The following is a 13,417-nucleotide window of genomic DNA, read 5'->3' on the forward strand; positions in this document are numbered from 1 at the left end:
TGCAGGGATGGGGTGCCTATTGTGGTGCTGTGTGTGTACAGGATGTATGGTTGGAAAGGGAAAGAAACCTGCATATTAACATTCTTGAACTAAGAGCTATTCGTTTTGCACTTGTGTCCCTTGCAGCACTTCTACAAAACTGTCAGGTGTTGGTGCAGAAGGACAACACGACTGCCATGTATTGCCTAAACCAACAAGGGGGCACAGCATCTATGATTCTCTGCAGGGATGCCACGCTCATTTGGCAATGGGCGATCCTGAATGGTGTGATGCTTCGGGCTATACACGTAGCGGGATCAGACAATGTTTGGGCAGATGCTCTGAGCAGGGTGCACATGTTGGACCACGAGCGGGAACTAAACGTAAAGTACATTGGGCCGATCTTCCAGATGTGGGGCCAACCAAGCATAGATGTGTTTGCAACGTCAGCAAAAACCAAGGCCCAGATATTTTGTTCAAGGGCAGGGAGCGACCCCCTTTCTATTGGGGATGCCTTCCAATTTACGTGGACCCACAGGTTGCACTATATGTTTCCACCATTCCCGCTAATACCAAGGGTGTTGTGCAAAATAGAGAACGACAATGCAGATTGCATTCTGGTAGCACCCGTCTGGCCGAGACAAGTGTGGTTCCCCAAACTGTTGCAGATGTCCAATCGGACGTATGTGAGTCTACCCCCCCAGCAGGATCTTCTGCTGAACAGGAGCTTGTTCCACCACGAGCCCAAGAAGTTGCACCTGTCTGTCTGGCGGATTCTACCCCGCCTGTAACTTATTCTGAGCAAGTGGAGAAAGTCATGCTAAATGCAAGGAAACTCTCCACTAGACAGGCTTACAAAGCTAAGTGGCTTAAGTTTGAGGCTCGGGCAGTTTCAAGGAATGTAGTACCTATTAGTAGCCCCTTAGGGTTCGTCTTACTACTTATGTCATTTGAAAGACCAAGGGCTTAGGGTTACCTCCCTAAAGGTACACCTTGCGGCTATTTCTGCATTTCACGAGCAGGTTGACGGTTGTACGGTGTTCTCACACCATAAATTTCGTCAGTTTTTAAAGGGGATGTGTAATCTTTACCCGCCTGTGTCACCATCAGTGCCTCAGTGGTCTCTCTCCCTAGTACTATCTAGGTTGATGCTGCCTCCCTTCGAACCCTTTGGACTTACTGTCTTACAAAGTAGCGTTTCTGGTGGCTGTGACATCTGCTAGAAGGGTTAGCGAGTTAGCAGCACTCAGGGCTGACCCTCCATTTCTTCTTTTCCATAAAAATAGGGTGGTCCTGTGACCATGCCTTAAGTTTCTACCCAAGGTGGTATCCACCTTGCACCTGTCGCAGGAGATCACATTACCTGTGTTCTTTCCAAATGCATCTACTAAAGGGGAAAAGGCCCTTCACACTTTAGATTTGAGGAGGGCCTTAGCCTTTTATTTGGACAGGACAAAGGCCTTCCATAGCAGCTCCCATCTTTTTGTCTGCTTTGGAAGTAAGGACAGGGGTCACAAGGCATCGTCTCAAACAGTGTCCCGATGGATAGTGTCGGCCATTACTAAGGCTTATGCTCTGGCCAGGGTGGATGGTCCACTGGGGGTCAGTGCTCACTCCACACGCTCTCAGGCCGCTTCGTCAGCGCTTATCAGGGGTGTGCCGCTGGTTAACATCTGCAAAGCGGCGACGTGGTCATCTGCTGACACGTTTGTAAAACATTATGCTATGGATGTTAATGCAGAGCAAGATGTTGCTGTGGCCAAGGCTGTCCTCCACTCCTTGTTTTCATAACAATACACTTGAATGCCTTGCTCCAATGATGGAGAATGAAACTCTGTATATGTATATACATATATAGTTTATTGAACAAATTTAATGTTTTTGAACAAGTTATTTATCTTGTGCTAATGTTTTTGGTACATAATAAAATTGAGTTGGATTTCACCCCACATTGTGTGAAGCTTGGTACTCTTCCATGTGTGGAGGCACAGAAGAACGAAGATGAAAACAGGGTTAACATACCTGTAACTTATGTTCATCGAGTTCTTCTGTGCTGACACACATCCCTCCCTCCTGCCCCGCTGTGAACTCCTATTACCCCCCCCCCCAAAAGGAAAGAGGATTCTTCAATTGGTAATTATTGTAAAGGAGAATTACATTCTGTATGGGATAGCGGCAGCAAGGCTGAACTGAGGGAAGGGGCCGTTGGTCGCTGTTGGGACATGTGACCGTTTGGGCGGGAAATGGTCGCCGAGGCGCGTGCCCAACGGCCCCTTCGGAGCTGAGGAAAGCGATGAAAAATCTTCCGGCGGCTGGCCTGTGCCTGCGCAGTCCCATGTGTGTCAGCACAGAAGAACTCAATGAACATAAGTTACGGGTATGTTAACCCTGTTTTTTCATAGGACAGGAGAGATAGTACTTCCCTCCTTCTAAGCTCAGCCAAAGCACGGGAAGAAAAATAAATAAATAAATCTCACTACCTTGATATACGTAGAGATGTGAGATTCCACTTGGGCAGGACTAAACAGTGTTTCAGAAGTCTGGGATGCTAGTTGTGTGTTTGCAGGAGGTCCTTCTTGGGACCCAGAGTGTCCTTTTCTTGGCTAAGTAGGTAAAGCAGAAGGTATATTCTTCTGGCATGTCAAGCCAGAAGTCTGGAGATGCCCATAGATGTCAGGGCGCACTCACTAAGGGAAACAGTGACAGAGGCAGCCTAAAAACCCTTTAGTTGTTAGAAGCGATTGATAAGGTGGTAACATGGAAATCAGTATATTCTGTCATCAAGAAATATAGGATAGATAAGTGGTCTTCCCCAGAGACAACCTTTAGCAGGAGGGTACTACTACACACCCTCTAGACCTGGAAGCTGGACTACCCACCCTGGGTACATTGCTCTTGTATGTCCCAAAAGTAAGGGCTGCCCCGCTCCTAGGACCACCAGAGAATGGAAGATTTGTATTCACTTAACGTGAAGCTTCCTTTCTTGGTGGTCCAGGAGTGGGGCAGGCCTGCCTACCTGAGTTTCTTGTGGGGCGGCTTCTAGGATTGGATGAAGAGTTAGGACGATAGTCTTCCTCCTGGTGGATTCAAGGGAGGGATTTTTCGATTTAAAAAAATTTGAGGGGAGTTACTATTTTCTCTTCTGGTATCGTGATGGGGAGTCAGGGCTTGGGAACAGACTGGTGATTCTAGGGACAAGCTCCTCCCCTCCAGGATCAAAATCAGCTGACTGACCCTGCCTATATCCCAAAAGTAAGGACTGCCCCACTCCTGGACCACCGAAAAGGAAGCTTCACGGTAAGCGAATACAAATCTTCCATTCTCACATACCCATTGTGTGTTTGGGATAGTTGTTTCATTTAATAGAAGAAATGTATAGGGGAAGTTTTCCCTGTTTTAGTTGAAGCTTATATATTTATTTAGAAAATTCCTATGCTATTTCTCTAGATAACCTGCTGGAGGCAGCTTACCAAGTAAAACATGATAAACCATAAACATATAAAATTTGAGAAAACTATTAAAAACCCAGTCAGAAGTGCAAAAAACAGTAATAAAGAGTTAGGAAACTCCTTGAAGGATGCTAGCCTTCTAAATGAGTCACCCAGTGCATCAAACATGGAGACAGTATGTAAAGAACTGAGCAGCTCAAACTGTTCACAAGAAAGAAATAGACTGTTTAGAAAAGAACAGAACAGTGATAGAGAAACAACCAGAAGAAGCAAACAACGACCCAGTAGAGAAGGCCAAAGCCAAGATGACCTCAGCCCAGCAGTGGAACATCTCAGAGAGGAAGATGACACCCCAGCAGAGGAGGAACGCAGGTTAAAGAAACCCAAGACTTTAAAACAAAACCCACAGTAGAGTGAGAAATGGACTTAACAGGAACTGCAGAGACGATACAACATACCCTAAGCCAGAGGAAGCTGCACACAACTCTTCTGAAAAAGAGATGTGTTCCACTTAAGGACAGGGGAGGGGGGGGGCGGATTTGTAATGATTTCAAGTAAATGTGTGCATGTATCTTTAAATGTTTGGTGTGAGATACGTGAAGAGTGAGGGGTAACTGAATGTCAGAGTTGGGTGGCTGCATCTCCTTATATGCCATCCCACTGTGTGCACAGTAGGCTGCAACAGCAGACTGACTTGGACCTGAGCTGGGTGACAGAGACATGGGTGTGGTGGCATGCATGTTGACTCCTCTTGTGCTCCCTACTTTCAGTATGGTGCCCCAAGTGGCTGCTTAGACCACCTGGGTATTGATCTGGCTCTTTTCTTAGCTGTGTATTAGAGTGCATTACATTTTTTTTAGGGCATAGATCTTGTGTGTGCTTTTGACCTCCTACCCTGTGTTGTTTTATTTTGAATGTCTGACCTGTGGACTGGTCCTGTTCATTTTTCCTGGCTTTCATAATAGACTGTTGAACACTCGTGTGGTGATTCTCCTCATATCCTCCAGTTGGGTAGCTGGGTTATTTATTTATTTAGCCATTTATATCCCATTTTTCCTCACTGGGAACCCAAAGTGGCTTACACGTTCTCCCCTCCATTTTATTCTTACAACAACCCTGTAAGGTAGGCTAGGCTAAGTGTGTATGACTTTGCCAAGGTCACTGAGCAAGCTTTCATGGCCCAGTGGGGAGTTGAACCTGGGTCTCCCTGTACGCTGCTTCCAGAATACTCCCAGATCCCAATCACTACACCATGGTGTTGCAGCAAACACAAAGATGTCTAGTAGCACCTTCAAGACTCACAGATTTATTGAAGTGGAAGTTTTTCTGGGCTGTAGCATGAACATGCATGAAATGATTTCTTAGCAGATCATATACATACATAAGTGTAGGCTGTAGGTTAAAAGGCCATGAACATTTGTGCAGAAACTTGCAGCATTTTGGGAACACTTCCAAGTTTTTGAATCCAGTGGCACCTTAGAGACCAACAAATCCTGCTATTCTACTGCATACCGACATGGCTACCCACCTAAAACTTCCCAGTTTGTGTTCCTAGAAATCACATCTGACTACAACTGTCTTATGATGAAATATGTAAACAAATCTGTCTTTTCTCTGCACCCTTTCAAAACTCAAATGGTATCCAAATTTGTCCAGACATCGTTATCTATCATAGATTAGTACCTAAAAAGATCCCACCCCCCAGTCTCAGATAACCCTTACCTTGCAGCTGCTCTTTAATAATTGAAGTGAGATATGTTTTGTTATCACAGGTACAAAAATCAGGTAGCTGTTGCTAATAATGGCTCTAAGAAATGACAATGCATGAAGCCTTCTTGTTTCTCCAGACTGTTCTATTCTGCTGTTTGACCTAGAGTTTAAAATTTAAACTTCTTAAGAAATGATAAACATTTAAGTCTATGTCTCCCTTAAATAAAAACAAACTTTGTCTGTGCCTCTCAAAAGTGTTTTGGACAGAAACAGGTTTCACAACTGATGACAGTATCTTTCCATTAAGGAAAACATCTTGGGAAAACAGGGCCCACCTTGTCCTTTAAAGTATGCCTGGGAGTAGGACACAAAGAGCAGAAGAAAGCCCAGGAACATCTTGTTGTCACTTTGGCCCCAGCCGCTGTTGAACACTGTCCACACAGCCATCAATGTTGCAATGGCCAGAGAGGAATGAATGAGAGAGCATTTAGCATGAACAAAAAAAATAGCTTTGGAAGCCACTGGAGCATGTGGCTCCCCGAGAAATTCTGAAGGCTGCTTCTCTCTTCCTTGCTGTTAGAAAATCACACCAGAAGTCATATGCTGCTGCTGTCTTATCTTACTGCTTTGTTTTCTGCATCCCAACATTTTGTGTAAATCGTCTTGGTTTAGAATGGAATGGGTATGGTTTGATTTATACTTTAGAAAAAGTACCTGAACTTAAAAAGGCAAAATAGAACCAGGGCATATTATAAGTTGTGAATGGCATAAACATCTTTGACAGCTAGGATCCTTCATAGTGTGAGACTTAGGCCTCAGTTCTTAGGAATTTAAATAGCAAAATGTGGATTTGTCTCCAGGTGGGATTGCTAAAGAAAATCCTATGTGGCAAGCTGTTAGCCTAAACATAAAAGTATTTCATAATTTTCACCTAATCACTGTTTGTATTTGTGTGTGTGTTTTAATTGCAGGGAAGCAGGCTGTTCTGGAGAGCCCAGCATCAGAAAGTGAGAGCAGTAGTCTTTCTTCTTTCTCAGACAGTGAAAGCAGTAGTATTACCTCAACATTAGACAGCGAGACCAGCAGCCTTACCTCTGTTCGCTCCATAATGTCAATCAGCAGCTATGAAAGTGATGACTACGAAGGGGACTCTGATAACATACTGGCTATCTGAAGAATGTGGGTTGCGCCTTTGCAGCTAGGTGGAATCTGCTGGGAGAAAGGATTGGATGTTTGGAACATGAAGAGACTGGAGTTTAAATTGTGGATTAAAAGGGCTTCGCAGGGTCCTCTTTTTTTCTTAAATGGATGTATAATATCTCCAAGCATATTATCCAACACTGTATGACTTCAAAACCCATTTTTCATCATAGACCAATGGTAACTTAATGTTGGTTCTATTCTTGGTTTTAACTAGTTCAGGAAGATAAGATGCTGCTTAACTTGAAGGTACCAATTCATCTTAGCTGCATAACTATTTGAGTATGTGACATCTGTCTTCCAGAGGGCTGTGGATTCTTAAGCATGTGAACTTAAAGGCAACATTTACTTTATAGTAACAGTTGGCAATTTAGACAGAGTACAGGGTCAAGGGACAAAGTTACTTTCCTTCTTTCCTTACACACTTCTGCAAATGTAGCCATAGCTGGACAAGCCTGAGGCCTGCAGTTTGCTTTTCCTGGAGAAGAGAGGTAGGCAAGAGGAACAGTGTGGCCAGGGCAGCTTGTATGTGTCTGGTTGGTTCCTGTCTATGAGTAGTTTGGCTCCATTTAGTTGGCAAGGGTAGTGAAAGGCCAGGTATGGGATGCCTCCTGTAGAGAGACTTTAGAAATATTGTCATGCAGCTAGCTACACCTGCTGTTGTTCTGAAGTTGTAATAAGAATCTGTCCTAAATGTTTTGTTCAAAACAGAACTACACAATTCAAAACACATGTAATTGCTGCCAAAAAGGGCAACCCAGTGTTGAGTCCTGATTTCATTATGATCTGTGTTTCTCTCCCCCCTCTATATCCTTGGTTGCTGCTTGCAGAATAGCAGTACATCAGAATGGTGTGACTTGTAGTAAAATGGAAATTATGGAAGATGGGGAACTTGATGTTTGGCAGCCCAGGTTCTTTGTAACTGCCATTCGAGTTTCACATCTTTTTGCAACATAAGCTTGCTTTTATGATAGTGAGTTCACTTGATTAATTCTCTTTATGGCCCCATTAATATGGTGAGTCTACTTGGCTGTTATTACTTAAATAAAAATGGTAGTAGTTCTCAGACAAGGTTAAATTAACCCTTCCCAAAGCCCCAAAGAATCTTGTACCTAAATTCCTAGGAAAGCATCTGTTTCCAAGATTGAATAGCAGTAATTAAAAGCGGCAGCAGTGTTTTGTGTGGGTGGACTGGTTTGGCTTCTGCAGAAATGTTATTCACTAGATGGAATGAGAGTGAAGAAGCTGACCTAGTGAAAAATGACAATTACATATTTATCAGTGTTCAGAAAATGTAGCTGGAACAACACTTAAGGTTGTAGCAATCCAGGTTCCATTTCAGGGGTTTCAGTTTCAAACTAGCCAGTGACTAACAAGGCAGGCAGCTTTTCTTTATCAGCTTGTTTTTTATATATATAACTAGAGGTTGATTGTTATTTATTTAAGATATGAGTTGTGTAAATGGAAGAAACTTATTTCTGTTTTGTACAATCTTACAAGCTAATATCAATTGCTAAAGAAACAAATGGATAAATATTCCCATCGGCTCTGTGCAGCCTGTGTGGCTGCCCCTCTTTTCCTTCTTTGCTTTCATGCTAAGAAGTTCTAAACTCTAATATGAATAACTGGTTATTTCAACATCACTTAATATTCTCCTGATAGTTTACTATTGATAATAAATTGTTGCAACACGTTCATAAATTCTAGAATTTAGTTCAGGCCAACTTAGTCTTGAAGCTGTTTATGGTGTAGGTGCCTGCAAGTGACATGCAATGGCACATAGCACCTTTGCTTTGGATTCTAGCACAATGTCCAGGGTTAAGCAAGCTACAAATTACAAGAATGTATATAATACAAACGAATGACAAAATATTTCCATACCAATACCTTGGATCCTGTACTTTGTAAATGCAAATGCAGCAGAGCATCCAACAGGCAACTTCTTGATCTTCCTCCTCCAGCTAAAACCTGGCATGTCCTCTACCCTGAAATCCTGAACTGGTGGTGGTGGACCTTTAAGAACAGCAAGGGTGGGTGGGTGGGTGACTTCAGTGGAAGAGGAAATGGGCAAAATGACTCCCCCCCCCTTCCACTGGTGGAAGGGCTTTTTATTAATGAGAAATTTATTTAGGATCCAACCATAATCTATATGAACACTAAGAATCGGTTCTTAGACAAACAGTTCTTCCTATCTGCCCCCTGAATGAGCACTAATTTCTTCAACTATCAGGTGGTGGATATAAACTAGAACAAAAATATTTGGAAGAGCGAAAAGATGTGAGCCATTTGTTGTGCACGAAGCTTAAAAACTGAAAAGGGACCAAATGTTTGCTCCAGGAAACCAATACAGCATATTCAGTGATCAGTGGTATATTGTGTCCTTGTATGGTTTTAGGGTCAAACTAGACATGGTGGAGGAGATCAGTGGTCTTTTGTGGGTTTTCTGTTTGATGATTTCATTTGATAGTGGAAAGTAGTGCTGGGGGAAAAGGCGGTTAGCTCTGTTTAAAGGGGAGGGCACAGAGAACTGGGGGGGCATCTAATTTGGCCTTTATCCTTAAAAGTTTTCCTGGTACACACCTTACTGCTTGGTTTTTAGTGGGGGTGTCATGCTTATAGTTCCAGCACCCCTCATGCAGATATCAATCTGGCATTTTCTGTAGAAAAGATGTGAGGCGATTCCTTCTACCTTGGGGAAACTTCTACAGTGCTCAAAGATTTTTCTGTTACCTGTATATTCATTTTGTACATTTTTTTTGTCCTGTTTTATCAAGTATATAGACTATATTTTTCCTAAATTGTTACTCTTCCCATGTCTAAAGGAAAGAGAAACCCTCTGTTACCATATTTGGATAGTTCCCTTTCTTGAGCAGCTAACATGACAGCAGGCATCAGCCCATCCACCATCACTGCCAGTGTAAGACAGGCCTTACAAACTTGATATTCCTGCCTAGCAAGACAACTTGCGGTGATAGTCAAAGTAGAAACATCTACAGAGTGGGTTAATCCAACAGTTATTGTTATTTTTTAAAGTTCCTTTCAGTGCATCTTTTGGCATGTTTTTAAAAAAAGATTGCTGTTTGGTTTCTCTCCAGCTCCAGAGGTGTACAAAAAAAGTGATCAATAAAAATGTGATATTGTCGAAGGCTTTCATGGCCGGAGAACGATGATTGTTGTGGGTTTTCCGGGCTGTATTGCCATGGTCTTGGCATTGTAGTTCCTGATGTTTCACCAGCAGCTGTGGCTGGCATCTTCAGAGGTGTAGCACCAAAAGACAGAGATCTCTCAGTGTCTCTCGTGACACTGAGAGATCTCTGTCTTTTGGTGCTACACCTCTGAAGATGCCAGCCACAGCTGCTGGCGAAACATCAGGAACTACAATGCCAAGACCACGGCAATACAGCCCGGAAAACCCACAACAATAAAAAATGTGATAGTTTTACATGTTATATAGATCGTATCTCAGTGCAGATAAACACCAGATGAGAACAATGAGAAACTAAACTGAGTTCTAGACCATCATCAAAAGGAGTATTTGAGTAAAGAAAATGCCAAATTCTCAGGTCAGAAATAGTACCTATCTTTAATCAAGGCAGGTTACAAATCTGATGTGCTCATTCCTATAAGCAAGGCTAATTTATGATGATTTCTAGGAATGCTCTTCCCTAGCAAAATGTATTCTGAATATGACACAACATTAAAACAGCTGTTTGCACAGGATGTTGAGTTTTACTGGGTGCCAATTCATGAACGCAGCAATTAAGAGACACTGAAGAAAGCACCTGTGTGGAGGGAATTGTGCCAATCTACAGGACTGGATGCTATGTTGGTGCAGTTTCATATACTTTCAAAGCATTAACAACTAACGAAGGGAACTATGCCCAAGTAGAAAAAAGAAATGTTGGTAATGGTATTTAGATGAATAAACTTCCACAAGCTCAACAATGATTTTAGAAAGAAACTACAATGCGCTGGAGACAATTTTCTGAAAACATTTGTATTATGCGCTTGCAAGAATCCAAAGATGGCTTCAGAATAATTAGTTACATAAGGAACAGAGTTTGAGCAAAGAATTAACGTGATTCCAGTGGGTATATAGAACAATTTCTTCAGCAGTTGCTACAGGTATCTTTTGCTGCTCTCAGCAGTGAAACAAGAATTTCAAACTTCTCCTGCAAATGACAGAATTTGAGAACAATATTTTGCTGGGATGGCCAAATGGAACCGTAGAAGATAGATACCTGTGTCAATGGAAAAAAAGCAAGAGTCCAGCAACAGCTATAAGACTTAACAAAATATCACAAATTTTGTTAATTTTATAGCTGCTGCTCCAGTCTTGTTCTTTCCTAGTGCTATAAACAGACTAACACCCGTCCTGAGATATCTGTGTGTCATTTTGGAATATACAGGGGCTGCTCTTGCCATAACCCAAAAGCATTATTTTGGGCCTCAGACTCGCCTCTTATCGCCCGCCGCTCGCAGGCAGCGAAGTTCCCAGGGGCCTCCACCGGGGGGGGGGGGGAAGCGCCCCGACTGCCTCTGCACGACCCTGCCCCCGCCCCTGCGTCACTAGAATGCGCCGGCTGGAAGGAAGGCCCCGCCCAAGAGGAGCTGCTGGGAAGCGAAACTGAAGTGTGGCGGAGAGGAGCTGGGAGAGCTCGGGTTGCCTCCGGCCCGGGCCCACCTGTAACCAGTCCGAAGGCTGGCGCTTCCCTCCTTGCTTGTGTAGGCCTGAGACTCGGCCCGTCCCCCCCTTCCCTCGTGAGTGCGGCTGGGCCCTCGGCGGTGGGGAGAACGGTCGCTGGAGGGGGGTCCTCGGCTGTGCCCTCCCCCCGCTTGCACCCCACATATGTATCCTGCGCCGCCCCTCTTTGCTTTTCCTCCTCCCGGTTCCTTTCGTTCCTGTTCTTGCTCGGCTGTGGCCCTTTCCCATCCCTTCCCCGCTGCATCCTCTGTCCCGCGTTCTCCGTTTGCTTCTCTCTCTCTTATAAAAACCCGTCTTGCTTCGTATTTCCACCTCCCGCCTTTGCTCTGCTTTAAGAGACTGGCCGTAGTCCACTAGTGTAGTATCTGCCTTGCTTGCAGAAAGTCAGCCTGGTTCCATGGCTGGCGATCAGACGTGAGAGACCTTAGAGAGCTGTTACCAGCGAGGGTAGATAGTATTGACTTTCATAGACAGATGATCAGACAGTGTAAGGTAGCTTCATGCGTGCTCAACTTAAGCTTCCACGGTTGGAGTTCTGAGCATCTTATCCGGCCGACGAGTTCTACTGAATTCAGTGCTCCTTGCTCGTAGCACACCTGCGTAGAGTCATTCTCCAGTCTTGCTCCTCACTGTCTTTGGAAATACGTCCTTTTTGCCTTCCAACCGTGTTTACTTCAACATTTGTGGTGCAAAGAAATTATTTGTTCTGTCCTGTTCTTCAGTGCTTACTCTAGTGTTTTCCTGTGGTTTCTTTGTTTCTCTAACCATCTTCCATTCTATTTAATTTTTTCTTGTCACGTTTTATCTAGTTGGTTATGTTGCTTTTAGTAGTAATTCTTCCTGATGTGATAAATCTGAAAACAGTTATAGAACCTGTTCTCCAGAAATGGTTCTGTTAACACCAGTCTACCGAAGGAAACTGAGGGGGAGACAGTGGTTGCAATCCAAAGGATACTTTCCTGGGAGCAAACTCCATTGAATAACATGAAATTGACTTCCAAATAGATGCGCTTAGGATTTTTCTCTATTATGATAGCTTCATTTCCTTTTGGGAGGTTAAATATGGCATGGGGAACTTGCTACATTTTCAGAATAAAGTTTGAAATCGGACCCTAGTATTTTCCAAGGTTGTTTACAACTTGCAGTAGTCTTTACATAATTGAAAATAAGTTCCTGGGCTAATAAACTGACTCCATGCTGTCCTTGGGTAAAATTGCACAGATTTTGTTAGCTTAAAAGTGTGCCACAGAAGAATGGGTCTTGGGATATTCAAGATGAAAGTCCTCTTAAATGGCTTACAGTGCAATCCTAAAAAGAATTACTCCAGTCCAAGTCTATTGATTTCAGTGGGCTTAGACTGGAGTAACTCTTCTTAGGATTGCACTGTGTAAGTCTCCTTAGCATTAGGCATCACTGGAAGGCATTACTTTATCCTGCAGACTTTTGTAATACCCTGCCTTGGGTCCTGAGGTGCACAGTTGAAAAGAGGGCACATAAATATTATAAAAAATGAAGTTTAGCTTTCATTTCTTCATTTACTTGGTTTTAGTATTGCTAAATGAACAAGATTGATTTCACTTTCATCAGAAAGCATATGGCTGTATTTACTTGAAAGGAAGACAACTCTGAATGTAAAATGATCCCCCCTCCTCAAATGTTATATGCAATAAAGTTTGTATAATATTGCACACAACTGTAACTTTTATGTGATTTTAAGATGACCCCCTCTCTTTTTTTTTGATGGCATACCTGAAAAAAACAAGTTTTCCATTTGAGTAAATACTATACTATAGCACAATCTCTGTTTTCCTTACTTATTCTAAGGACATCCATGCAGCGAAGCAGATGTTGTCTTTTCCTTATTCTTTTGTATTTCCCAGGAGTGGTAAAATAGTATACATCCTTGTATAGTCTTCATGTTTTAACTAATTATCTAATTGCACCAATGAGGGCCTCATGTCAACTTTTCTTTAGCAAGCTTTCAGTCTATGTTCACATTGAAGCTAGTCCTACTGATTTCAGTGATAGTTGTTCCCTTGTAAGTATGCTTAGGATTGTAGTCTTGAGTTGCACGTTCCATTGAAACTAGGAGGATATCCTTCAGAGTTGAATATGTTTGTAACAAAGGTGCTAGAATGACAGTGTAGCTCCTGTATATTCTCTGAACAAGTCTTTTCAAGTTGGTGAATGAATGAAGACCACATTCAATTTTTTAAAACAATATGGTGGAAATTATTTCACCTCTCTGGTTTTCTTGGTTCTTTTAAATGAACAATCTTGCTATACACATATGAAAACCTAAACTTGGCTATTCTGTGGCAGAGTAATGCATATGTGAATTGGAAACTTTGCTTGTTCATTTCCCTTCTTGCAG

At 42.8% G+C, this 13,417-nt stretch overlaps 2 protein-coding genes across 4 annotated transcripts in view; both read left to right on the plus strand.

Annotated features, from left to right (window-relative positions):
* RNF8 (ring finger protein 8) overlaps positions 1-6,415 on the plus strand; it is a 38,163-nt gene extending 31,748 nt beyond the window's left edge. For 2 of the 3 annotated variants that reach the window (XM_054977964.1, XM_054977972.1), the window contains one exon: positions 6,110-6,415. In XM_054977964.1, coding sequence (XP_054833939.1) covers positions 6,110-6,312 — 203 coding nt within the window. In that variant the 3' untranslated portion in view covers positions 6,313-6,415. The remainder of the gene's footprint in view (positions 1-6,109) is intronic. The other variant, XM_054977982.1, reaches the window with a different exon arrangement.
* A 4,550-nt stretch (positions 6,416-10,965) lies between these two features.
* Positions 10,966-13,417, plus strand: part of CMTR1 (cap methyltransferase 1) — a 50,403-nt gene continuing 47,951 nt past the window's right edge. Inside the window, exon 1 of the mRNA XM_054977994.1 lies at positions 10,966-11,099. The gene's annotated coding sequence lies outside the window, so the exon portion shown is untranslated. The remainder of the gene's footprint in view (positions 11,100-13,417) is intronic.

The sequence above is a fragment of the Eublepharis macularius genome, chromosome 1 (genome assembly GCF_028583425.1).
Source record: "Eublepharis macularius isolate TG4126 chromosome 1, MPM_Emac_v1.0, whole genome shotgun sequence".
Taxonomy (NCBI): domain Eukaryota; kingdom Metazoa; phylum Chordata; class Lepidosauria; order Squamata; family Eublepharidae; genus Eublepharis; species Eublepharis macularius.